The following is a 26,454-nucleotide window of genomic DNA, read 5'->3' on the forward strand; positions in this document are numbered from 1 at the left end:
ATACATTAAATCGTTTAAATGGATAACAAAATTTATTCAATTGACAGTTTTGCGCCTATTTTCACTTCTTTTTTTAGTTCAATTAAAAACAGTAATTTATAATTTCTATTTTAATTTAACTTTAACCTTTCTTTCAATGGTTAAACTTACTAATAAGTTAAATTAAAAAGAAAATGATAGGTTAAAAAATGGACCTTTGAAAATTATTTTATATTAAAACATACCATTATGTTTTACAAATATACGTAGAATAAGTAACAACATTCCAAAATTTGTATGACTGATGAAAAAGTGAGGATAAAAAATATTCTGTCCTTTTTAAATTATTCAGTAGAACGGTTATAAATATTTTAAATTATTATGTTATAAAATAATGATAATATTTACAGGACTCATTCTGATAAATAAAATTTATATTATAATGACAAAACAGAATGTTTCCAAAGTAAAAAAGTGAACAAAATTTAATAATAAAAATATGGACTACAGCAATAAGACACTGCAAAATATATAAGCATACAAGGAAAAATGTATCAAAGCAAAACAAAACGATAAACAAAGATAATAAAAGAAATTTAGACAGTTTTGATATTATATGGTTAACGGAAATTAATTTACTGATAACAATAAGTTTTTCCCCATAAAATAGCGCAAAACAGATAAAAGATATATTAGCATAAGGAAAAATACATTTTTAGAAAGATTATATTTTATAGCAAAGTAAAATACATTTAGGTGTGCCTGGAATAATTATGAGACTCAAATTATTACCTTCAAAAAGAAAACAAGCATTTATAAAAAACATTCACTATTCTTATACAGTGATTTTTTTATCTTAAGTTGTTATAAAATAATATGGTCTTAAAAATAAAAAGCTATTTTTTTGCCGCAGTGTTTAATTTACAATCGGTTCCAATTTACCGGAATTATATACATTTGAATACAAAAATCATTCATTCTTTATACGTCGCGTTACAATAACGTGTGTATTTTATTTTTTAAGAATGTTATAAAAAATTCAAGAAATCTGATCACGGAAAATCAATATAGATATTTGAACATGGATCCAAGTGTGCCTATAATGAGATAAAAACACGCAAAGAAAATCAACAGATTAATCCAATAACAAACTCTAAGACAGCTCCATCATACACATAGCTACAAATTTGGAAAATATTTTAAAAGAAATGAGGCTTTTGGAGAAAAATATGTGGTTAAAAAGGCAAATAAATTAAAGGGAATAAAGATTACAGTAGACTGTCGAATTATATTGTTCGGTATCGAAAATTTATACCCGTCAATATCAGTTAAGGAAAAAAAAACTGGAAGACAAATTAAAAGAAACAAATTGTCTGGAAAAAAGAAATTGTGGACACTTTAAGAGTCATCTTATACCAAAACCAGTTTAAACAGAAGAGACCAAGTCATCTCAACTCGGTTAAGTATTGGACACAACAGGCTTACTCACACCCATGTATTTGGCTCTCCTCAGCAGATCTGTAAGGGTGCAGGTCAAACGGCCCGTGCACCATCTGCTCATTGATTGCCCAATCTTTTTTGAGCCATCCGATAACATTTAGACCTGGGTTCAGATATGAAGTCTCTACTAAACCGGAAAAAAGGTATAAAACGTCTGTTTCGGTTCCTCTCCTACAGTGGAATGAAGAATACAATTTTGTGATTTTTGTCTTTGTTTATTCTTTATTGTTTATTTTTGTTATTTATGATCGGTCATGTAGTGTTATTATAGTCGCTAATGACTGTAATTGTTGACGCGACTGTAAATAAAAGCATTAAAAAAAAAAAAAGTTTAAATTCAATAACAAAATATATACACCACAAGACGGATTGGGAATGGGAAAATCTTTATCAGGAATTATAGTGAATTTTTTTATTCGATGTATAGAAGAAAAATATATATCGAAAATAGAAAATTACGACTTTTTAGAAAATGTAAGATATGTTGATGACTCGCTGATGATATATAAATATGGTAATAAAGGATAAAAACGAAAACAATGGAGATTAAATTAAATTAACAAAATACATAAAATTTTGAAGTTTCCAATGGAAAAAGAAGAAAACAATACAATAAACTTTTTTAGATCTGTAAATAAGAAGAAAGCCAGAAGAACTAGAATTTGGCATATATAGAACATCCACATACATAGATAACATTATAAATGAAAAATCTAACCATCCATGGGAACATAGATTAGCTGCGTTTAGACAGAGTAATCAATCAGTTTACCGTTAAACAAAATGGAATAAAAAAAAGAACATAATATTATCTTTTCAATAGTAGGGAATAATGATTAAGAAAAGGGAATAATAAGGAAACTACTTTAAAAGATAAAAATGGGATTACAATAAGTCAAAAGAAGAAAAATAATGAAAACGAAAACGGACAAAATTTACGTTCACGTGAAAGGAAATATATAAACTAAAATGATTTTTTTAATAATTGAAAAACATAAATATAGCATTTACCACAAATAATACCACCAGAAATAAATTTAGAAATAATAAAGAAGAAAAATACAACTACAACAAAAATGAAATATACAAACAAATCTGATTGTAACGGGACTTATATAGAACAAAGAGGGTGAAAATTTTAAACAAATTAATAAGACCATACGAAGAAAAGAATTCAAATTACGCAACATATCTGATAGAAAAAGGACATACTCCCAATAAAATGATAAAATTTATGAAAATATTACACTGTGCAGAAAAAAGTTTAAGCATTCTAGAAAATATGGAAATATTCAAGGTAAAATGAAAAGAGCAGGTAATGAAAAAATAAATATTCAATCCTATGTAATTTTTAAAAATTTAGAATTCTTGAAATAAAGAATCAGAATATTAATTTCAAGCAATTATATAACCATTAGAGCGAAAGGGACACACAGAAGAGGCCATGACAGTATGGAGGTGAGTAGGAGGATCTTAACATCGCTATTTATGCAACCATCTCAATTCAGGAAGACTCATATCTAAAAATAGTTTTAGAATAGGAGTACTCCGAAACGCGTCAACTAAAAATATTAGTGATAATGCTAGGAAGGGCAAAAAATAACATTCAAATCAATTATGAAAATCGTAAAGGAGATATGAATATAGCGAAAATGGATTTTTTTTATATTTAACTATTCTCTTCATCCTAGTAAAGGCAGTTGTTATTTTTATATAGATTTGAATACCAGATCGTGGATACCGGTGTTCGTTAGTGGTTGGGTTTCAATTAACCACACGTCTCAGGAACGGTTAACCTGAGACTGTACAAGACTATACTTCATTATAGTCTTCCTCATACATATCATATTCATACATATCATCCATACCATATACCATATTCATACATATCCTCTGAAGTAATACCTAACGATGGTTCCGGAGGCTAAACAGAAAAAGAAAAAAGAAAGAAAACTATTCTCTTCATAACTGCTTTATTGTCAATGGTCTAGAATAAAAGATAAGACAAAACTGAATAGACAATTACTGAAAAAAAAATTATAATACGACGAAAAAACTTTAACTTTTTGCGGACTTAACGGTTTCCCCGTACATGTTTTTAGCTACGAAATACAAAACGTATAAATCGTATAAATGCGAATTGGCAGGTAGATAAAGAAAGTATTCAAGGTCTTCGTACTACATCAGAGATCAATTTCCCCATAAAACAATAGTTAATAATTCATAAAACCTTTTGTAGTGCGATCACTGTACAATCCATTTAATGTCTGCACTTCTCATTGGATAGTCCATTCCTCGATAAATTTGGTAGACAAATAGTTCGTTTTAGAACTAATGAAGTTTAGTATACTACAATAACGATCTCGTAATTTGTTATACGTTTAATCAGTAAAATACTTAAAACACTTTCTTTTTGTCTTACTAAAAGAAAAAAAATTCTATTTAAAAAATGTTTCGTCTATTGTAAAACTGGAAATATCATACGAAATGTAAGAATTGACGCTGATGATAATTACAGAGAAATTCGTTTTAAACAGCAAATTTAATGAAGTCAGCTAACAGTTGAGCGGGTTGAACAATTAACATTTTAATCATAGTAAACATCCCCTACGGGTGTTTCTAATAATTACATTAAAACTCGAAACTCGTGCACATTGTACAAACTGTTTTATCCTTTTTAATTTATCAATTAAATCAATTTATTCACACTATAAAAGAATTGTAAAAAGATCATTATGTATTTAATTAAATAAAAAAATTAAAAAATTTTTTTTTCTGATTCCACCTAAAAAATCACCTTCCAAGAAATTTGTTTTATTTTTCTGAATTTACTGTGTTAAATGGAAGAAACTAAAAAAAATTCCATTGAAAAATGTTCAACTAATAAAAGGTCACCTAAGATTTCTTTTTTGGGGTGGGGATGAATTATGATGAAATTTTATTTTAATATTATCACTAAAAATTTCAATAAACCAAAAATATTTTTTTTTTAATTAAAAAAAAATCGATTTTTAAACTTTGATCGTCTCTCCCAACCTCAGTATTTCTTCCAAAGGGTCACTGGCACTACTACTATGCATAGGTAGACATAAAAAAACACTTATTTAAATAATATACAGTAAAAAAATAAAAAAATACAAAATATAAAATTATACCTTAAAAGATATACAATAGATAAAAAGACGGCTTTTTTTCGATTTGGATGGGAGGGGCAATTTTTTTTTTTTTTTTTTTTTTTTTTTTGAAAAATGCCAAGATAAGCGTGCACACATGTACAGAGCTTCTTGTAAGATGGAGTTATGTTTGCCAAATTTTGAAAAAATTGAGCCCAAAAATCTATCTACCCCATTCCTTGAAGATACTGATTCCAAAAGTTTACCAAAAAATTGCCCCATATACTCGAGTGTCTGTACAAAATTTCATCAAAATCGATTAATCCAGTTAAAAGTTATTAAGCTACAAACCCAAAAAACACACACAAATACATGCAGTATGTACATACGAATATTGAGCCCGGAAGGAATATGTCAAATAGCAAGCAATACATTTACCAATACTACACAAAAATTAAATATTAAAAGAACACGAACCTATGATGGTGATGGTTTTCCTAATAAACACGATTACCCCTTCTAGATGTAGTTACTTTCTTTTCAAGTACACTTTGGATAAAGCTGGTCACTACAGACTTATCGTTAATATATACCAAAATAATATCTTTTATCGCTCTGAGGTAGATAATCCCCACGTCCGGAACACAACATCTATGTTCCACGTCCAGGGCGGCAACAGCTGTACTTTCGTACATTACATATAGCTGGCTAACGGGGTTCCGAGTAAATTCCTCGGTTATGCTTTGTTAAGTTTGACCTGGTTCCAACTTCAGGTCACTAAACGGACTGGATTTTTGGCTACCTGCAGGAAATGGAATAACAACCGATTTTGGAAATGGATTCATACCACTCTTAGAGCTGGCGGTGTGGCGGCCAGGGTCAATGTTATTGCAGGTGTAACGGAGACCCTTCCGTTGTCCACATGCCCCCTGCGATGGCAAGCATGTGGCAATGGTGCCCATGTATGTCGGTGCATGGGAGCTCTGAAAGCTTCGGTGAGTAGGAGCCTGGAGTCAGTGCAGAGACTGCGCATCCGCTCTCTGCCAGGACATATGCCGGTTCCACCGGAGTATCGGATCGGACCTCCAAGGTTAGTAGCCCTGGAGTGGGGGTGTACCCCGGCGGCTAGCCTTGCTACAGAAGGGATCCACTGTTCATGAATAACAATCAAACGTGGCAGAGGGTGCACGTAAACACCCTCGTTTAGAAACCTCCGATTCGCCGCAAGCGAAGAGGAAAAAAAGTAAAGAATCTGATAGGATAAAGAAAGATGCTGATAGAATCAGTAAAGAATTAAAGAAAAGTCTATTTGGCTATAGCGCACCAAAGCCAAGATTTTTAATTATTACAAGGGAGAATGGAAACTTTCAAAAAGTTAGTCCATTCCTTATCGCAAGAGAAGTTACAAATTGTGCTGGTGGTCCTGTCAAGGAAATTCGTAGAACTTTTAATGGATTGCATGTCGAAACCATCAACGACATGCAAAGCCAGAAAGTTTTGGCGTTGAAGAAGATCGGTGAATTTGCGGTTTCTGTCCAACCGCATAGCACACTGAACTCATCCAGAGGAGTTGTTTGTCGCGATCTTCTTAATTGTACAGAAGAAGAAATTGTACAAGAAATGTCGAGTCAGGGAGTAACTCAATGTCGCAGACTTACTATGAGAAGAAATGGTGAGATTCTTCCTTCGGCCTCGCATGTTTTGACATTTAATAGGCCGAATCTCCCTGAAAAGGTACGAGCTGGCATCCATCGGCTTGATGTACGAGCTTTCATCCAGCAGGCGATGAGATGTTTTAAGTGTCAACGATTCGGACACACAGCAGCAAGATGTGAAGCGCAGAAAATATGTATATGTGGAGAGAAAACACATGAGGGTTACCCATGTAAAGACCCTCCAACCTGCGTTAACTGTAAAGGGCATCACAATTGTCGTTCAAGAAACTGCCCTACATATAAATTAGAAACAGCAATTCAGGAAGTTAAAACGCTTCAGAAGGTAAGCTATCCTGAAGCAAAGAAGATTGTTAACAAGCGTACACCACGACCATCGACTTCTTATGCAGAAGCAGCGGCTGCCCCTTCCACATCTAAAATTAATGTGGAGCAGTTGCTTAACACGATGGCACCAAGTCTTGCGACGATGATTGAAAGAATCATTGATCCAAAGATTGAGTCGACTCATCAGAGAAAACAAAGTAAAGATGAGAAGGCTCATCCCCGGACTGACGCCGTTGACATGAGAGACACACCAGCGCCGTTTAAAAAACCAGCTAAATCTGCGATTGTAAAGTCACCAACTTGTGTAAGAATTAAAAATCTTGATTTATCTGACAAAGAGAAACAGATCGCTCCGTCGTGTAGTCACAAATCTAAAGAAATTGTGACAAGAAAACCTGAATCTGCGGAAATGGAGGTGCAAGTTATTATAGAAAAAGCACCAGGCGCAGATGAAATAAAACCTGTACCAATAGAGCCTCCCAAAGCGCAAAGACCAGCTTCGGTGAGAGCATCTATTTCAGCCGGACCCAGTACTGCAGTAGAGATAGAGTCCGGCTCATCCGCCGCGGAGACATCATCGCACATTAATTTAGATTCTTTAGCAAAGATACTAACAGCTCCGGCGAAAGTTTCATCAACTGACGTCAGCCGAAGAACGTCACTGGCATCCGAAATAGAGGAAGACGATGCCATGTCTGAGGCCTCAGATACGCTGTCATCAGAGGTTGAGGCCGTCAGAAGAATGGAGAAACGTAAAAAAGGATGGCCGAAAGGAAAGCCTAGAAAGTAATTTTATTGGATCAGAAGTTATAAGAAAAGTAAAATTTTGATCATTTTTTGACACATGAAATTGTGAAATTTTGAACCCTTTTTTTATTTTTTTTTGAAGTGGGATGGGGCTAATGACCAAAGTAGTCGATGCCCCTAAAAACCTCAAAAAAAAAAAAAAAAAAAAAATATCTTTTATCCAATATATAGCTTTAAGCACTCTCACTAAACATAAGACCGATCGGTTTATTAAACCATAAGGTTCAATATGTATCGATAACATGTCCGAATAAAAATAACTGTTAACTTTTATTTATTATTTGTGTATTTTTTCACAATTATGCTAGAGAATTATATGGAAATATTTATATTTTGTGTAACAACAGCTTAAGAAAGACTGAACCAATTTTTATGGAATATATATAAAGAATTCATCTTATCTGTTGAACAAGTTATTATGACGATTTGAATAAATTATAACGGTGAACAATATACTCTATATTGTTATTTAAAAAATATCAATGTTTTGAAAATGAAACATTAATTATAGCACTGAAAAATTATCTAATTTATTAGAATTAGTCATAATATAAAAATAATACTTAAAATAAATTTTAAGATCGTCTATGAGCTGTTTTATGCTATCCTCTATTTCTTTCTGTTCTGTACTAATAATTTAACATCAAGGTAATATATTCTGAGTTATCAGTTGTACAAGAAAAAATAAACATAATCTTTATACAGCAAATATGTAAATAAAAATTATGAAAAATGTATTATAATAAATAGTTTATTAGATGTCCAGTATTCAAGATTTTCGAAGTCAGCACAATTTTTTACCCTATAAATTACCCATAATTCTCTTAATTTAAATTATCCCTACATTTCCAGAGATAAACAATTACTTATGGTTTAAACACAATTTAACGTTTGGAAAAAATCTTCTGATTTTACTTTAATCATTGGATCTGCTAACAGATAAATACCGAGAAGTAATACAAGAAAACCATTCGTCGTCAAGAGAATCCTTACCGCCATCATATTTATGTTTTTGAAAAACCTCTTAAAACAAATTTTTATAGTAAGTTTTTTGTTAAACAGCAAGACATAAGCGATTGTATTTTAAAGTATTCTAGTTAGAAGATATCAAACTGATGTTTACTATTGAAGTAGTGGATAAGTTTTAATTTTATCAAGCCGCTTATCTCGTTAGTTTGCTTGCCATGATTTTGTTAGTCCAAATAATATCCTTCGTCATTCAGTGACCTATTAGTAGTTCAGAAAATAGAAATAAATACAAAAGATTGATTACACTATAATTATAGTGTAGTCAAAAAATTAAATAATTTTTATTTGTTTGTCCTTTTAATTAAAAGGACAAACAATTATTTAATTTTTTTGAAAAATAAGAGTAAAATAACGTAACAAGATACACATAACCTAACAGGTAGCGATCGCTGAAGACAATAAAAAATTAATTATCTGTGTAGATATAATGGACACTGGTTTGGAAACAAGCAATTATTGAGAGGTTAGTTGAAAAGAAAGGAGACTGTGTCAACGTTTGAAGTGACACGCATTGTATGTGTCAATGACCTAACTACAGATTCCTTAGAAAGAGATGAATAGCAATAAGAATAATAATATGTTGCGTGTTCGCGGTTCGACCAGGATATTGAAAGACTAACAAACTAAAAATTTCTTATAAATACAATTTTTTACTCTAAAGACATAAAAGTAAAATAAATAATAATAGTAATAATAATGAACATATGACATACAAAATAGTAATTCAAATAAGGACAATATCTGTTTAAAGTAGTTAAACAATAAAAACCAAAATTCAGTAAAGTTTACTAAAAACGTTACAATGACTACTACAACCTAATATTGCATTAATAAGATAACACTATTAAAGTTTATAAAGTTCATACAATTCAATTTTCGCATATATTATTCACTTTACTGTTTACAATAGAACTACCCTCTACACTTTATGAATGAATATAATACTGTCATTTTCACTATTGGTTACCAATAACTCACCGAACAACTTCCTGTATTCATCCACTGCCGACAATGGAACGTTCGTGACAAACTTCACTCTTACGCTTACTGATATCGCCGTCATCACAACCACATCAAACTCGGGCTTGCAAAACTACTTTATCATCGCTTGTTATCACTACTACGTCGAATACGGCCTCGCACTACTTACTCTCTCCGCTGGTTCATTGCGGTATTTATGTCCTCTGGCCTGCAGAACTAATACCCGCCTCATCTCTTAACTGTTGAAGCGTAATAATTTTCATCGTCCGCGCCCTTACATTTTTCCATAAATTCTCATTCCAGTCCGGTGATCCTTTTGGTTGAATGTAAATACCTAACAAAAGTTTTATTTTTGTTTAAATTGTATCTGGGATAGCAAAAATACTTTAAAAAGATTATTTGCAAAGTGTACAAGGTGAGAAGAAGTCAGCAATGTGAGAATATAAAGTAATGCAGTGAAATTACAAGAAAGGATTATTACTCAGAGCAGGAGTTATTCCTCCTTCTAGAATACGCAAATACGTAATATGATGTTTTGTTTAACATGTACTAAAATATTTAAAATCACTCCGCGTTTTTTATTACAATTAATATTTTGGACAATACAAAAGTTAAACACTTGGCTTTTTATACGTAAGTTCATGAGTTGTCCTGGATTTGAACTTAGGAATGTTCAGATGAAAGGAAGATCCTTTACCACTCTGCAAAAATGGTCGAGGAATTTGCTACTTGTATCCAAACCCTTCCTATCCGCTAATATTAACTATATTATCCTCCTTCAAGATATTCTAGTAAACAAATAATTTTTAATTACATTATTTTTGTCCGTAAAATTAATTTTAAACTACATTCTTTCCCGCTAAAGAAAAAATCAAAATTATAGTTTAACAATAGAAATTACATTTAAATATATTATAATGAACATAATCTTTATTTATGCTGAACAGGTAACATCAGCTAGAATTGCAAATGTGAAATGAATATTACTGAAATTGCTTTTGATTAACAAAGTACGTCAAAATGTTGTTCTAGTAATGCACTTCAGCTATCATAGAACTCTATTACATTTCCTGTTTACGCTAAGATAAATTATTTATTTAATCATAAGGATTTGCAGAATATCAGTCAAAGGGATTGCTGTAGGCCATTATACATAGCCACAGTAGGTCGATGAAAAGGCCAATAGAATTAATATTAGCAAAGCTGGCTTTTTGTTAAGCCTGTATATTTAAATATTAATGTGGAGCTTCTTATAAAGTATTTATTCTCTTTTAATACGGTCAAAGGTATTAATCATATACATTAATCAAACAAAATGTTAAAAGTGTAGCAGAATAACTGCTTTTTTTTAATAAATTTAATGAAATTACCGAATAGAAACAAAACAAACCAATTATCAATGAAAAGTCTAGAAAGATTTTCCTGAACGAACATTCTTATTATTATTACTGTTCTTTCAATTATTATTAATTCATTTCTATATGTTTAACTTCTATTTATGGGACATATGGTAAATTAATATTATTTATTTATTTGAACCAACTTTACAGCTTACACCGATTTAAATAATGATTTGCCTATTACAAAATTTTAAGTTTGGCGTCCCTTTTGAGGTGAACCCGACGACCATTCGTGTATTTTTTTAATCTTCTAACGATGCTTAACCCCAATCTGAAATCAAAATCAAAATTCGAGATAAAAAGAATTCACACATACATACATATTGAATACAATAACGAAGTATTCGTTGAAAAATACCAACTTATAATTAAATCTACCTATTTCAAATAAATAAAACTTAGTTTTATAAAACAATTAATGCATGTTGGTTACCTTTAAAACACATTTTCTACTCTACACACTCGAGGTATAATAAAAAAATATTGACGATATAAAATTAAAAATTTTAATTTTGACTGTCAAGAAAAAAAAAACAAAAAAAAAACAATTATTAATATTAAACCTACCCAACATAATTTAGATCTGTATTTTTTTTTAATTTTAATTTTCATTTATTTAACTTTACAGCGGTTGAAAGCAGTCAGATGTTAAGTTAAAACTTGATTTTAGAAAAATAATAAATTTATAGTACAATTTATTAATTAAAAAGGAGAAAAGGAAAAAACAAACATTAAGTAATAAATTCATTGATTTTTAAATTTAAAAAAATGAAGAAAAATAATAAAAACAGTAATAATAATAATAATAAATAATGTAAATTTGCTGAAACAACTTTTCAATAAAAAATAATTAATTATAAATAAAATTTTTATACTCTCAGTTCGTGAGAGTTAAAAAAAAGATTGTGAGCGGACCAATTATTTAATCTCAAAAACTAATGGCTTCTACAAACTGAATATAAAAAATACGTATAAATGGGATTAATAGACATTCAAAAAGCATAAGATTGCGTTGATATGATTTATTTTAATATCTACGCTAAAAGCACTTGGATAAGAAAACAAGAAAACGAGTTATATCAAAGCCGGACTATCGAAACCTATTACAAAGTAAAATTCATGGGTGAAATTTCCAAATTGTTTATAATCAAAACTGGAGCTATGAAAGAACATACACTAGACCAAAGTGCCAGTTTATAATAAATGTTAAAGCCCATTATTTTCAATACATATCTCGGCACGGTTCTGTACGACTTTTGTTGCTCTTTTTAGTTCTTCAAGGCTGTCCTTAAGTTGCTCAGCTGCATCCATAATGCGGACAAATTATTACTCACGACAATATATTTTTGTTTACATCCATACAACATTTTTCATCCATCCCCAGACGCAAAAATCTAAAGGTGTTAGATCAGGCGATTTTGATGGCCAGGATGTGGACCTCCACGACTGAGCCACTTCTCAGGAAAATAATGATTTAAGTGAGTGTAAACAGTACAAGAGAAGTGGGAAGGTGAGCCATCATAGTTGAAGTATACTTTGCGTTACAGCGTTAGAGGATTTCATCAATAACAGCGACGTGTTGGATAGATTGTTCCGTAGCTGGTACAAATACCAGGTAGTGAACCTGTTTCCCGAAGATTGCAAAAAGTCGCGCTAATTGTTTTGAGATCTGGAATCCTGCGATTCGAAAAACGTATTTCATATTCTATTGCAGCAACTGTAACATTACCATTACACACACCCAAAATGAAAATCATATCAACGTATTCCTCTGTTGTAAATAAGTACGGCATTACTTTAATGACAAACCAATCACGTTCAAACTACAATTCATCAAAAACCATCGCTTGAAAGCACAGTTCACGGTACCCGATATACTTAATGTTTCTTACAAAATGATTTAAATGCTAATACAGAATTTCGCATTGTTGATCAGTCGTTGGTATCTTATTGGGAACTTTGAAAAAACAATATTTCAAATAATTAATTGTATTTTTCTCATTAAAATAATTATCCAAGTAATTTTTATTTATTTTACATTTGTTTTCTGATTTTCATTTTTTAAGTTTTTTAACAATTTTTAACAGTAAATTTTCTGTTTACAAATTTCTCACATCACCAAAAATATTTGGTTTTAGTTTGCATTAAATAAATACTTTTCTAAGAAATGTAGGTAGTAATGTACTGTTTCTAAATAGATTTTGAATTTTTCTAACTTTTCTTTGTTTTTTCAACTTGTCTTACGTTTTTGTTCGAAAATAAATTCTCTAAAAGTTTTATTCTTAGGTTTTATGTATTTATTACTTACTTAACAAAGACAACCTTCGGATACTGGAGAAGGAGATACATGTACCGCATTTAATATTGCTTCTTCAGCGATAGTATTTCTCACAAAACTTTCACGACCAGCATCGAATCGTTGTGGGTTAAGCATACCTGTTACTTGAACTCGCCTCTCCGAAGCCTCCAAAGCCGAATATTTTACGATCCAGTACTCTTCCATCTGTATAATTTTCAAATTGCTAGACAGTAAACTTCGTTGCTGATCAGCTATTACTGCCAACCTATGAAAAAATAAAAATTTTAATATATTTTAGAATGATGTCTTAAAATGATCTTTTTAAAATGTTTGGCGTTTGTATGTAAATTGCTCTGTTTAAAATCGTATCACTTTTCCGATCCAGTTTGTACGTATGTTTTGTTTCTAATAAAATTTACACTTCTCAAATTTATGTTTAATCTTAATAGACGTTATTTACATCAACTTTCTCAGAAATAAATTCTATGCAAAGTTCTTTAGAAATTTTTATTTGTTTATTGGTAAATTAACCTACTACTACCTAACTACCAACCCATAAAGCTTCTTAAACTTGGTGTTAAGTTGCTTCCTTTTCTCTTTCATGTGGTACATCCACGATAAACGACGAACAAGGTGGAGCCCAACGTATCAAGTGCGGGATGACGACGCTGTCCAGACGGTCTTCGGGACAGTCACCCTTCCTCAGTGCAAACGTAATATGACGAGTTTATTCGGAATTACTTTTATCACCCATTTTGCTAGCCACTGGCCTATCAGGTCTAACACCGATTGTAGCTTCGTTGAGGCGAAGTGCGTGTGTCTCTCAGAAGAGTGTCAGAAGTACGTCGCAGAAGAATCGGTATTCTTCTAGGATATGCTTTGGAGTGCTCCTGACAGAGTGTCTTTAAAAACTGTTACAAAGTTAGTATAGTGGTTTAAAAATATGAGAAAGTGCCAGAGCTAATTTTTCTGAGTGCTACGAGATAAAAAACATTAAATAAGTTGCGAACTCATAAAGCTATTAATGTTTTAAGATTTAAGTGTAAGAACACTTAAATCGTGGTGTTTATATGCAAGGTGACTTTTGATATCTGATATTAAATTAAATAGGTCATTTAAAATGGCCTGTTAGTTTAAAAACAATAACATCAAAGGTGTAGATTAAGTTTTTAATATCGGTAATAGACTGTTAGATTAGATTAAGTAGTTTAAATAGCTTAAATAAGTGTTAGGTTGACATAACTTAAAAACGTCCGCAACTCCACCATATGCGCACAGCCAGTTTTTCAAAATCTAGTGTTGAAATTAAGTTGGCAATAGATTTTGTTGAACTAGAATCCAGTCTCACTGGAATCTAGCGCGACTTTTGAACAGTCAGTAAAAACTTAGAATTTTTAATTTTATTTATTATTTTTCCCCCTCTCTAAATATACAGGGAAACAGCCGTTTCCCTGTATCACTGTTCCAGGGCCCCATGCCACAAACCCCCAGGGTTCCAGGCCGGACCCCCGAACCCCCATTTTTTTTCTCACCTTCCTTCCCCCAAAATTCTACTTTTTTCGGGGACATAAAAAACTGGGTTAAACCCAAGGCAGGAGGGAAAAACGACCAGTATACGTTCACATACATAATCACTAAGATTATAAACAAAACATCGCCACCTGAGGAACTCAGCCTCAAAGTACCAGACAGGTGGGATGAGGACATCATTGACATCATTGTACGACCCACACTAAGACAAACCTTAAGAGGCAAAAATGGGCGTCTCCAGTGGAGCTATTCTCCGCTGGCAAGAGAAGGCCAACAGCAGACAAAGACACAAGCAGCGCTGATATGACGTGCGACGCAGGAAAATCTATGCAAACAGAAAAGAACCAGTCCTGCAAGGATCTCACTCCTGATACACCAAAAGTTGACCTCAAGACCATAATACATGACTTGTGTACGAAAGCCAAGTGCCTGGATGCTCTCATACAACCGCACAACATCATCAATGAAGAAGTCAGGAAGGCATCTTCAGCCCTAATGTCCACGGCTCAATACATTAAAGAGCTAATGACAACAGTAGAACCAAATATGATGACCTGGAAAGCGAATGAAGAAAATGGCAAAGAAGTAGCCACCCAAACACAGACGGGAGAGCGCATGAACTTCTCTGACATTATGAAGCGCACAATGTCAGAAGAACTACTCGAGGCAGTGGACAAAAACTGGCTCACAAATGTAATGACGCAAGTGGAACTAGTTGAGAATCTACTGAAGGACAACACGGACACATGTCGCTTCGTGGACCTGGTAGACAGAGGAGCTCTGGGCAACAAACATATACAATCCCCGAAAGACGTAATGGGCGATGTTGTGGATAACAGCGCGAAACTACTAGGCAACACAAAAAATAAAAATACCATTCATCTAACCCTGTTTTATGGCTCGGCACAAGGTGAAACAAAGACAAAACGAACAATTCTACTAGCATTTCTAAAAATAAAGGGGGAAGCACTGCTACCAGTGTTCGTACTGCCGGGTAGTAAGTTGGGTCACCAAGCAGAGAGGATGGCTCTGTATACCTTTGGGCAACAAGGTGGACGAATCAAAGTAGTTAGGTAACAGCCATACAAACTGCAAGACAGGAAAGCTCCACCAGCAGGACATGCTACTCCTGCAGTTAAAGAGAGTGGAACCGTAGTGGTCAGAGCGGCAGGAAAATCATATGCCGACTTACTACGGGTTGTCAAGACTACGGTGGCCAAGGAGGAAGTAGGCAACGTGCTCTCCCTTAGAAAGGGAAGGAAGAATTGCACATCCGGGTGACCAACTACTGACAGGACATGGTGTGTTCAGAGCGTACCTATACGGAAGATGAAGGGCAGAAAATGACCTCTGCCGTTACTGTGGAGAAACAGACACCCCTGAACATGTCATGTTCGACTGTCAACAGTGGGAAGACAAGCGTTGTCGGTGCACTCAAATAACCGGACCTTTCACAGTTGATACTTTAAATGAAACCATGCTGAACAACGAGGAGAATTTTAAAGCCATTGCAGGGCTTATTACACAAGTCCTGCAGCAGAAGGCCAGGGAGGATGAAATGTCAAGGGGTGAGGCATAGCCCTACAGACAATAACACACAGTAGAAAAAGGGCGATTCCCAAAACCCCTTGCAGGAAAGAAAAAGACCCAGATCCGCCACAGCGCTCTCTAGGGAGCGTACGTGATAGAGGCATCAGGCATTAAGACCGAGACCCGGCCTTTGGTGTGAGGCCCAGGAACGACATAGTCGGGCTTTGCCATCTCATTTCAAAGGTTACAGGCAAGCAAAAATTAAAAGATCCAAACCGGCAAGCTGACCTGTCGTACCGGACGTACTGCCGGCGGACGGGAAGGCCCGTTTGAGTTAAAAGGACAACTTCCTGAACTATGCTAAGCTTCATCCTGTAGCATCCAGCTCGGGAGGTAGGAAAAAAATGAAGACGTCCGTGTGTCTTCGTCAACGGCCAGGATTGCTTTAAGAATTTAACAAATGTTTTAAATTTTGTGTAATTTTGTATATGTTATCTGTTTTTCTAGTTACAGGTGTTATTTTAAATGTTATATGAGGTAGCTGTCGAATAAGAGATTTAAATTAGACCCAATTTTTTTTTACTGAACATTTTGATCATATCGCAAACGTGGGATCTGCTTCCTGGATCTATTCAGCCAAACCCTATTTAAAACAACTTTTTTAACGATTAATAAGAAATAAATATAATAATTGTTATTGTAATTATTAATAACTTATGTTTAATAATAATATTCATTGAAGGTGGTCCATAAATCACTTATTCCTATATTCCCGTATTTGCTACTATTCAGAGACGATTAAATCTGGGTTCAAATGTGAAGGTTAGTTCAACAGGAAGAAATGCATCAAAATACCGTTGCGGTTTCTCTGTGATAGTGGGATGAAGAACTTAATTTAATGGTTTTGCTTACGTGAGATCCCTTACGGAGTACTATGTGCGCAGTGAAAATACTCTAGTGGTCACGTTCCTGTATCGATATTTGTTATCCAATATTTGGTGTTTATTGCTAAATTACTCATGAACACTTAGTTTTATTTAAGTCGCTAATGTCTCTTGGTGAGACTATAAACAATCAATAAAAAAAATATATATTCATAATGTATTTTATTTTATTTCATAATAAAAGAATATTAATTTCAAGGCACTAAATTTTGTTTGATTTTTACATCCGTAAAATCCGAATTAATTATAATAACATTTAAAATTAAATAACATTTCCTTAAAAACTTAATTCTCCTCTCCTGTTTCTATTTTAAAATATTGTTGAACAAAGGAACAGCGCCAGGAAAATTTTTCAGTCCTTTGCCTGCATTTTTTAATGTAATGTTACTGTATTATTTGCTGACGAAAGTTTTGTACAACGAAAGTCTTCGTACCTATTGATCCTTTTAAGGAAATACGTGAATTTTTATTTTCTTAAACTAGCAACATTCTAAAAAGGCTCTTCAGGATGTACGGGACTTAACTGCAAACTAGTAGAAAGCAGATTTCATACAGAATTCAGTGAAAAAACCTTTCCATTTTTTAAAAGTAAAAAGGTTGTGCTTAAACATTCACCAAAAAACAAAAAGCCGTATCATTACCAGCATTATATATACCAAATACATTTTGAATGTGTCTTTGACACTGGTCAAAAGAACATCATCCATTTCTTCTCGGTCCCGAGCATCATCTTCCATTTTTTTAATATGTCGTTAGTTTACTCTTTTCATCTCTGCTTATTCTCTTTCTTGACCTCTTTTCCATGATCCTCCCTTGTATTTGAATTTCACTGAAGAACATAGTAAATTCTATTATAACGAAATGTAATGTCTTCTAAATGTAATGTCTTATGTTATCCCAGTTTCTGTTTTACAAATAATATTTCCACAAATTACTGCCATTTTTAATTTATTAATAACTGTAATTATTAAAAAAATTTGATAATTTTTAAATTACATTAATTTAATTATTATATAACAGTAGATATTTACATCGGATTGTGGTCCGTTGTGGATATCAAGTGACTTGATATTTGACGCAAGTAATTTTAATAAACAACAAGAGAAATGTTTCTTTCTATTCTCAAAATAAGCGTGACAGGTTTACAAAGAAAAGTAGAGTGGTCATCCGTTGACATGTTCGCTAGACCAAATATCAGCTTGCCCCGATCATTGATATATAAATTATCCTCAAACCTAACAGCCATTACGTTCTCCATATGAGGGTGGAAATAAATATAGAATTGTGTTAGTTAAGAGAAAAGAATGTTTAACTTATGCTTCAAATGAATACTTTAGGTTAGGTAGTAATTCAAAACATCTAATTTTTTTTTGATGATATCGCCACATAAGCATGAAAAATGGCAATGCCCAATTGGGTTTCGAACCTAGGACGTTCAATGAAAGGCCGAGACGCTACCACTCGCGACACGAAGGCCGGCAATTAATTTGTCATTTTCTGCCACAAAACACTGCAATGTTTACACAGCTTCTTAACAGAACAGAGGAAAGATATTAATATGTTAGGATCATAATACGCTATTAACAGTTAGCTGTTGCATTTACTTATTTTTTAATTAATTCAGTCTAATATCAATAAGAAACGATCAACCTCGATCTCATTGGTACAACGAGCACGATACTTAATGTTCAGAAATGGTGATGTTTTATTAATTTTAAACTCTCGAAAAATCTACAATTTCTTCTAAAATATTTTTGTAATTGTAAAATTTTCAAATTAATTTTGCGTAATTGAAAGAAGAGTCCGTTTAATTTTAATTATTAAATAAATACAGACAAATTAAAGAAATAACAGATAAATTATTCCAAGTCACATTTACTTAGAAGTGCTTGAAATAAACACTTCAAAATTTTCATTTCAATAGATTCATATCAACAGTCACTTAGTATTTCGATATCTAAATTAATCTCCATTTTAAAAATATTATGTGTAAGTAAACGGATGATTACTACGTAAGCTAAAGCAATATAGGAGAAGAATTCTGTCATTTTTTTGTAAATATATTAGCAATGTTTTTATATATTTCAATTAGCACGTTAAAAACTGTTCAAAAAATTCCTTTGATATGTACTTAATTTATACAATTAACTGAACGTTTATAAAATGTTCATTATCCCTACAAAATTCTGTAATAAATTAGAGTAAATATTTTTCAATTATACAAAATTATTTACATACAAAATTGTATTTTCCAAATATTAGTTGAATGTTTTTAATGTTACTAAAAAAAAAAAAAAAAACAAATTGATTTTTTAAATTAATTGAAAAGTTTTATCAAACGAAGGAAATATTTCTGTACTTAACAATATATTAATAGTAATAATACCGAAGGCAGTACTAAGTAGTAAGGTAATAAGGGGAGCGAAGGCACCCCCTGGAACTGTGTTAATGCTTATTTGTGTATCCGGCTCCGAGAGAAGGGATAAGAAATGATTCATTCAAAAAATAGTAATAATAATAATACTCTGTAAATAGTATTTAATGTAATATTCTTTAAAATAAAAACAAATTTACTATCAGAAATAATCAAAAGAAAATAATTAATTTAACTGAAATAAATTTAATATTGCAATTAAATTCAGTTTTTATTGAGCTAAATACATGAACAAAATAGAGATGTCTTTGCACGAGTATTAATATATTTTAATTATTAAAGGTTTTATTTTGTGATGTTATTACACATAAATGGTTCTACCACTTTTATAAATCTTGTGTGTTTTTTTTACGCAGTGTACGAACAACCGATCAGGTTTTAATAACACAGTTGAAAAACTTTATTATCAAGAGTATGGAGGTTAGAATAAGTTCGAAAAGATTTCTGTAGACGGTTTTACAATTTATACATTTACATTCTATAGAAATGAGCCATAACACCAGACCCAGACCTAGATTACTAAAGCTTACACCAATTATTAAAATATATTTCATATGCATTTTCTGGATCTCTGGAACAACCTGCATTCATTTGTAAATCAGTTTGTGCATCACCTTGGTAATTTAAACTTCATAGAGATTACAAAACAAAACATCATTTAATTCAATTAACCGTTTTTTTTTAATTTATTTTTTACATTCCGTTTATTATGAGATACGGTTTTAAGTTCGTTTCCAGGAAAATCGAAATAATTCATAGGATTAACTTAGAACTATTAATTTAAACTTGAAATAGTAATTCACTTCACTTGCATTAATTTTCTGAAGTTTAGATTTTTTTACTTAATCTTGCTTTCAGAAGTAACCCTTTTATTTAAGTTTATAATAACTTAAAACAACTTTTGTTTGAAAGATTCTTTAATTCTCAATCCAGAGCGACGCTAAATAATGGTATTTGGAGAGTTTATGGATTACTTTAAACTGAATCGAAAAATTTATAATTACAAAAGTGAGTTTCATAGACTTCGTAACAATTTTATTTTTAAATTTATTTTTTGCAAAAGTGACCCAGGGGATTTGCCAGTTATTACCCGGAAAACGGTTTTTCTGTCAATTCTTGCTGTATCGAATCCACAAAAAAAATTTTACAAGAAAAATAATAACATATTTTTCAATATCGTTGGTTTAAATGTATCTGAAAATTTTAAGGGAATCTTATCTTATCATGCGGACGTTCAATTCTATCAAAGTTTTATAAGACAAATTTATTCCTAAGAAATTTTAATTTTAAATTATTATTTGTTTCTAAAGAGTATCCCAAGGAGCGTTCTGCTAAACCTTATAGGCGTAATTCTTTCACTAGAATAATAAAAAAGGTTATTATAAACACGGGTTCGAAAATGCTCCGTTAGCGAGTTACGGCTGATGAAATATTTTGCCCCGATTTCTGCACTTCCGTTGATATGAAGCCCTACTGAAATTCAGGAACGAAGTTAGTGGTATCTGATGGTTTTTAACCTGAAAAAGCTTTTAAAATATGTTCCAGAACTGTATCACCATTATTTTCTACAAAATAGGGTGAAAATTGAGTTGAAAAACAGAGTTTTTTAGCTTTAGCATAAAATAACTTTGTTAAACTCACAATAAACAAATAAAACTTATCGGTTAAATTGATAGAGAATTTAATTCTGAGAAAATTAATGTAAATCAACTTCCAACAACATCCAACAGCAAATTAATTTTACTTTCATATGAAACAATAACAAAGATTACAATACACATATTTGTCTGCATGCAGTATTATGATGTTATTTCTTAGTTATCAGAAAATTAATTACCCACTAGGGGCGCTGTAATTCTGTACAATATTGATCGTTTGTCTTAAATCTCTCACAGAGCAAAGTTTACAAATAAACTTTCAGACATTTTTGTGCTTACGATTCAGAATATTGCTTCAGTTAGCTGTTTTTGTTATCGAGAAGTTAATTTTCAGTATTTGTTAAGTGTGTATTTGTGAATTATGTCATGTAAGTAGTTAATTTGCATTGATTTTAAAGGCTATTGATAATTAGTAATGATTTGTTCTGTAGTAACTGGTTTGTTTGACATATCTCCCGCCACCATCCATTCGGTCGCTCTAAAGCATAAGACCGAATGTCTGTGCCACAAACGGCTGCTAAGCCTCGAAACAGTTTAGCAACCAGTGTCCTAACTAGCTCCTAGAGTTAACATAAAAGCGTGGTACCAAACACCACTCGCTTGCGTGACCCACCGCCAACTTGTCACATATCATTAAAATAGGAAGGAGCACCCCGTCAACTACTAAAAATATATATGACAGCCATAAATTAAAATTTACTTTGTCAAGATAGCAATTCCCTGCCACGCCTAGGTCGCTGAATGTCAGGAAGTACCTGTCCACCATATTAAAGCGCATGGAGCCCTAATTAGCTGGTGGTGGTCAGCCATATATTTCAAGTTTAGCTTCCCATAGCAGCGCGGTAGGAGTCTTTCCCTTAGGTGAACTACTGATGTCGGTTGAACAAAGCAACCGCATCAAGGAAATTCCACACGGTCTGACAATTTGGCTCTCGCCACATTCGTCGCTCGTGAATGGCCAATTTTCCCCCTGACCTCTAATTACAGGGTGACCTGAGTTCTTGCCCACCCAACAGCTGGGCAGTCAAACATCATGTGTTCGTTCTACTGGACCTCCTCGCAGATGCACAGCTCATCAGCTGCCACGTGAAACCGAAACAAATATCGCTTTAAATATTGTTCTGTAGTAAAAGAAAAATACCGTATGAATTTACTAATCAGGAATATACCGACAGTCATTTCATCTATGGTTTTGTAATTGTAATGCCAACGAGCCGTTGAAGAATATCGTCGGAGAATTCCTAACCGGCAAGTACTTGCAGATACTCACCGGCACCTAAGGGAAAGCAAGATATTTAATGTAACATCTCAACGAGAAACAAATGTGAATGAGCAAAGTCGTCGTCAGCGTCAAACCTTTGTGATTCAATACACTGTTTTAGGTGTAGAAAAAGAAAATAATCGCTGGAAACTAAGTCACGGCTATAGGATGGATGATTCCAATGCAATTTTGATTTATCCTGTGGCTGGGCATTGTTTGTAAAATCAAAAAATTCCGCGGGGAAAGTATTCCACGTTGGTTGCTTTTTCAAAAAGATCACAATAGATCCGCGAACACTAATTCGACAAGCAAGACACCCATTTGGCCCAATAAATTAATACCATACGCTGTTTTATCGAACGTTCTCGTAGATGATGAATGCCGCCGCTATTACATCGGCTTTGTCTTAACATCTGAGTAAAAAATTTAGATATCATCTCCGGTAACAATGCGATCAAAACAAATCATCACCTTTATTTTTGTAACCCCCCAAAATCATATTTCCAGCATGAAGACGTTTTTCTATGTATGTGTTGATTATTTTCGGCATCCATCCACACAACTATTAAAACCTATTTTTTCAATGAAACATCATAAATCAAAGAAGCATCAGGAAACATAAAAGATAACTATGACACGGTAAAGCGCCGGTTTTCTTTAATTTTTCGCTTTTCCAACTTTTTCAAACAAATTTTTTTTTTATTGAATAAAAATGAAATCTTTTTTGGGTTTTCCAACTTTTTCAATGAAATTATTCGTTATCATTGACGGCCGGTCATTACGTTCTTCAACATGAAAATTCGTTTCCTTCTCTAAATGAACGCAATACTGTCTTACATTAACGTCACTCATAATATTATTCGGCCCCTAAAAGTTACTAATTTGCCTGTAAATTTAAGCCGCTCATTATTTTTTTGCCATCAAAAATCGGATTACTCTTCGTACTTCATAGTTGGCGGGATCATAAATTGTAGCACTCATTATAAACGGATGAATATAAAACTAACTACAAAATGATTGAACTATTTTTGCTAATAGCTGATTATCTGTGATTTCTCTTAAAGCCCAACAGGACTATGAATGGTTGTGGGGGGGGGCGACCGGAACGTCACTAGGCGGGTGTCTTCCCCTACGGGGTTGGGATGATTATCTGTGATCGAAATAATTGATCTACGCAAGCACCAAGTTTACCTCATGTAAATAGGCGGCCAATTATTACTTTAAAAACACTAGTCGTACTAAATAATAATGATGATGACGAACTATGAAAAATATTTTATTTAGATAGATAATTTTGTTTAAAAAGATTTTCGTAAGCTATCTGAAAGAAACTTAAGAAGGTATAATTAACTTTCACTATAAAATAACAGATAAATATTAAAAATTAAAAACACAAATGCCAAGAAAAAAGTGCAGATAGACGTTGTTAATCTCATTTGATTCTATGCAACTTATGAAGTATTGAACGGCTCTTTGAAAATAAAAATGTCAGTTTGTAAAATAAATTATAATATTTACAAAATTAAAATATAATTTACGTATAATAATTATAGTTTAAAGTATATTTAAAAAATTGAAGTTATAATTTTTGTAGCTGATTAATTTTATAAAATATTTTCTAAAATTGTTTTTAATTTACAATTATCTAAAGTTTGGTAAAATAGATGTTAAAATAAAGAATGAGAAAAATGAGAAAAATTTCTACTAAAATTTTAACAACGTTGCTTTTTTACAGTGCTTTAATTTTTTATTAATTGATTAATTAAGCTATCACATGGTTATGAAACTTCAAAATTATTAACTTAAAAAAAAATGCAAGAGATACTTTTAAAAATGTTCTAAGTGATAATTAAAAGTAACGTGGATGAAAATTTAGGCACTTACGTATTAACGCCACCGCAGCTACAGCTCTATTTAAAAAGTAGTCAATCGGATTTCGGTGGAAAATGAACAGTCTCTTTATTAATTTTAATAAATGGTTATTTATATTTATTTATTTTATAAATACAATTTAACCAAACTTAACCTATGCTGGCTAACCTTGACTAATTAATACCGTAATTTTTTGAGTATTTATTTAATAAATTCAGTAATTACTGCAATTATTTATTATTTAAATAATCAAAACACTCCTGTTAATTATTCAAGGTTAGCGAGCGTAGGTTAAGTTTGGTTAAATTATATTTATAAAATAAATAAATATAAATAACCATTATTAAAATTAATAAAGAGACTGTTTTGAATCTATGTTAAACTCTATATCGGCCCATTTTCCTAAAAAACTTTGTTTTTAAATATAAAGCTGTAGCTGCGGTGGCGTTAATACGTAAGTACCAAAATTTATTACACTAATCCTTAATTTTACGACGTTTCGATTTTCGTCAAATATCTCAATGTTTAGTGAAAATAAATATTAACCATACTACACATAATTAATCAATAAACCCATTACAATAATACAACAATCACAAACTGATAATAGTCATACTAATAGTCATAATGAAATTTCGTCCACATTCCTGCTAATTTTAACTTAAATAAGTTACTTATATTTAAGTGTTGTGCATTTATTACAGAACAATGCCACATCAGGACAACGTCTGTCGGGTCCGCTAGTATATATATATATATATATGCTTCAAACGGCAAATCTCCACTACTACATATATATATATATATATATATATATATATATATTATACATACACACACCTAAGGTACATTACACTCCTTTTTGGGCAGTCGTATAAAAATGAATCACCATGATGAAGTGTAAGGCTTTAACACGAAAATAATTATGTGCAGATTAAACTGAGAATTTTAATCTTTAAAATTGGACTTTAGTTGTCAGAAAAGAAATTTCGGTAAAATTTCATGCCGGAGCTAAATATATTATTCAACATAAAAATTAGAATATAAGTTTTAATAAAAAAAGTAAAATACATTTTTTTAAATTTTTTTTTTATGAAAAGACCTTTGCCAATTCTACTCGTGCTTGGAATGCAGGAATATATTTTTTTATTAAATTAAGCTTAAGCTAGTTTAATTATTTATTTTTTAATTATTAGCATTTGTAAATTATTTTATTAACGTATTTTCCTTACTAATTCACATAGTAAATATTTATGCCACTAATAGAATTATTACACAAATCTTTGTTCATTTTAATAGAATACGTACATTAATTTACTATACGATACAATGTTTAAAATGATGAAGGTCAAACAATCTATCAATATTTCAGTCCAGCCTTTTCCTCACTTCTTGATAACATTGAAAGTAAAAATTTAGCTTATTGATTCTTTTTTCTTGTTTCAACAGAATAAAACAAAATTGTGTATTCGTTAAAAAATTCACTCAAAGAGAGTTTATTGACAGTTTTAGATTTATCTTTTGCCCCCAAACGACTTCATTCTTAAATAAATAAAAGAATTCGAAAATTAAAGCAACGATCTTAATAAAAAATTATCAAATCTCAAATTCACTGGCTCAATCATGTATAAAGTTTCGGTAATGGATGCTATTTTATATAAACTCTTATTATTTTGTACATTATATATATATATATATATATATAATAAACTTTATGATCAGTATTCATTATCGTATGGTGTATATATATTTTATTTTTACTAAAAACAAATATATAATTTTTATTATTGTCTTGCGATATATTTTAATGTGTGGTAAATATATGGTATTTTTATATAATTTTCAAAGTAATATTTTCTTCCTACGTGTTTTGCCGCATCAATGTATCAGTGTCATCAGGGAATGAAAATTACCCTCATCACACTTCGTTATTTTTAGAGCTGATCAAATAACACGGAAATTTTGCGTGGTTTTTGAAAATACATAATTTAACATGTAATATTGTGATGTAATTTTTTTTTATTTTTTTTTGTCTGTGTAAGTCTAACGAAACATGATGTCGATAATCTTCATTCCCTGATGATGCTGATACATTGACGCAGCGAAACTTGTAAGGA

At 31.8% G+C, this 26,454-nt stretch overlaps 2 protein-coding genes across 2 annotated transcripts in view; one reads left to right on the forward strand and one right to left on the reverse strand.

The window, feature by feature from the left end:
- LOC142321237 (tachykinin-like peptides receptor 86C) overlaps nt 1-26,454 on the forward strand; it is a 392,020-nt gene that overhangs the window by 25,931 nt on the left and 339,635 nt on the right. The gene's annotated exons all lie outside the window — the stretch shown is intronic.
- The window catches only part of LOC142320766 (uncharacterized), a 61,951-nt gene continuing 44,297 nt past the window's right edge, over nt 8,801-26,454 (reverse strand). Inside the window, exons 3-4 of the mRNA XM_075358755.1 lie at nt 13,118-13,373; nt 8,801-11,080 (exon numbers count right to left, since the gene is read on the reverse strand). Coding sequence (XP_075214870.1) covers nt 13,118-13,373 — 256 coding nt within the window. The 3' untranslated portion in view covers nt 8,801-11,080. The remainder of the gene's footprint in view (nt 11,081-13,117; nt 13,374-26,454) is intronic.

This window comes from Lycorma delicatula, chromosome 3 (assembly GCF_047948215.1).
Source record: "Lycorma delicatula isolate Av1 chromosome 3, ASM4794821v1, whole genome shotgun sequence".
Lineage (NCBI taxonomy): Eukaryota > Metazoa > Arthropoda > Insecta > Hemiptera > Fulgoridae > Lycorma > Lycorma delicatula.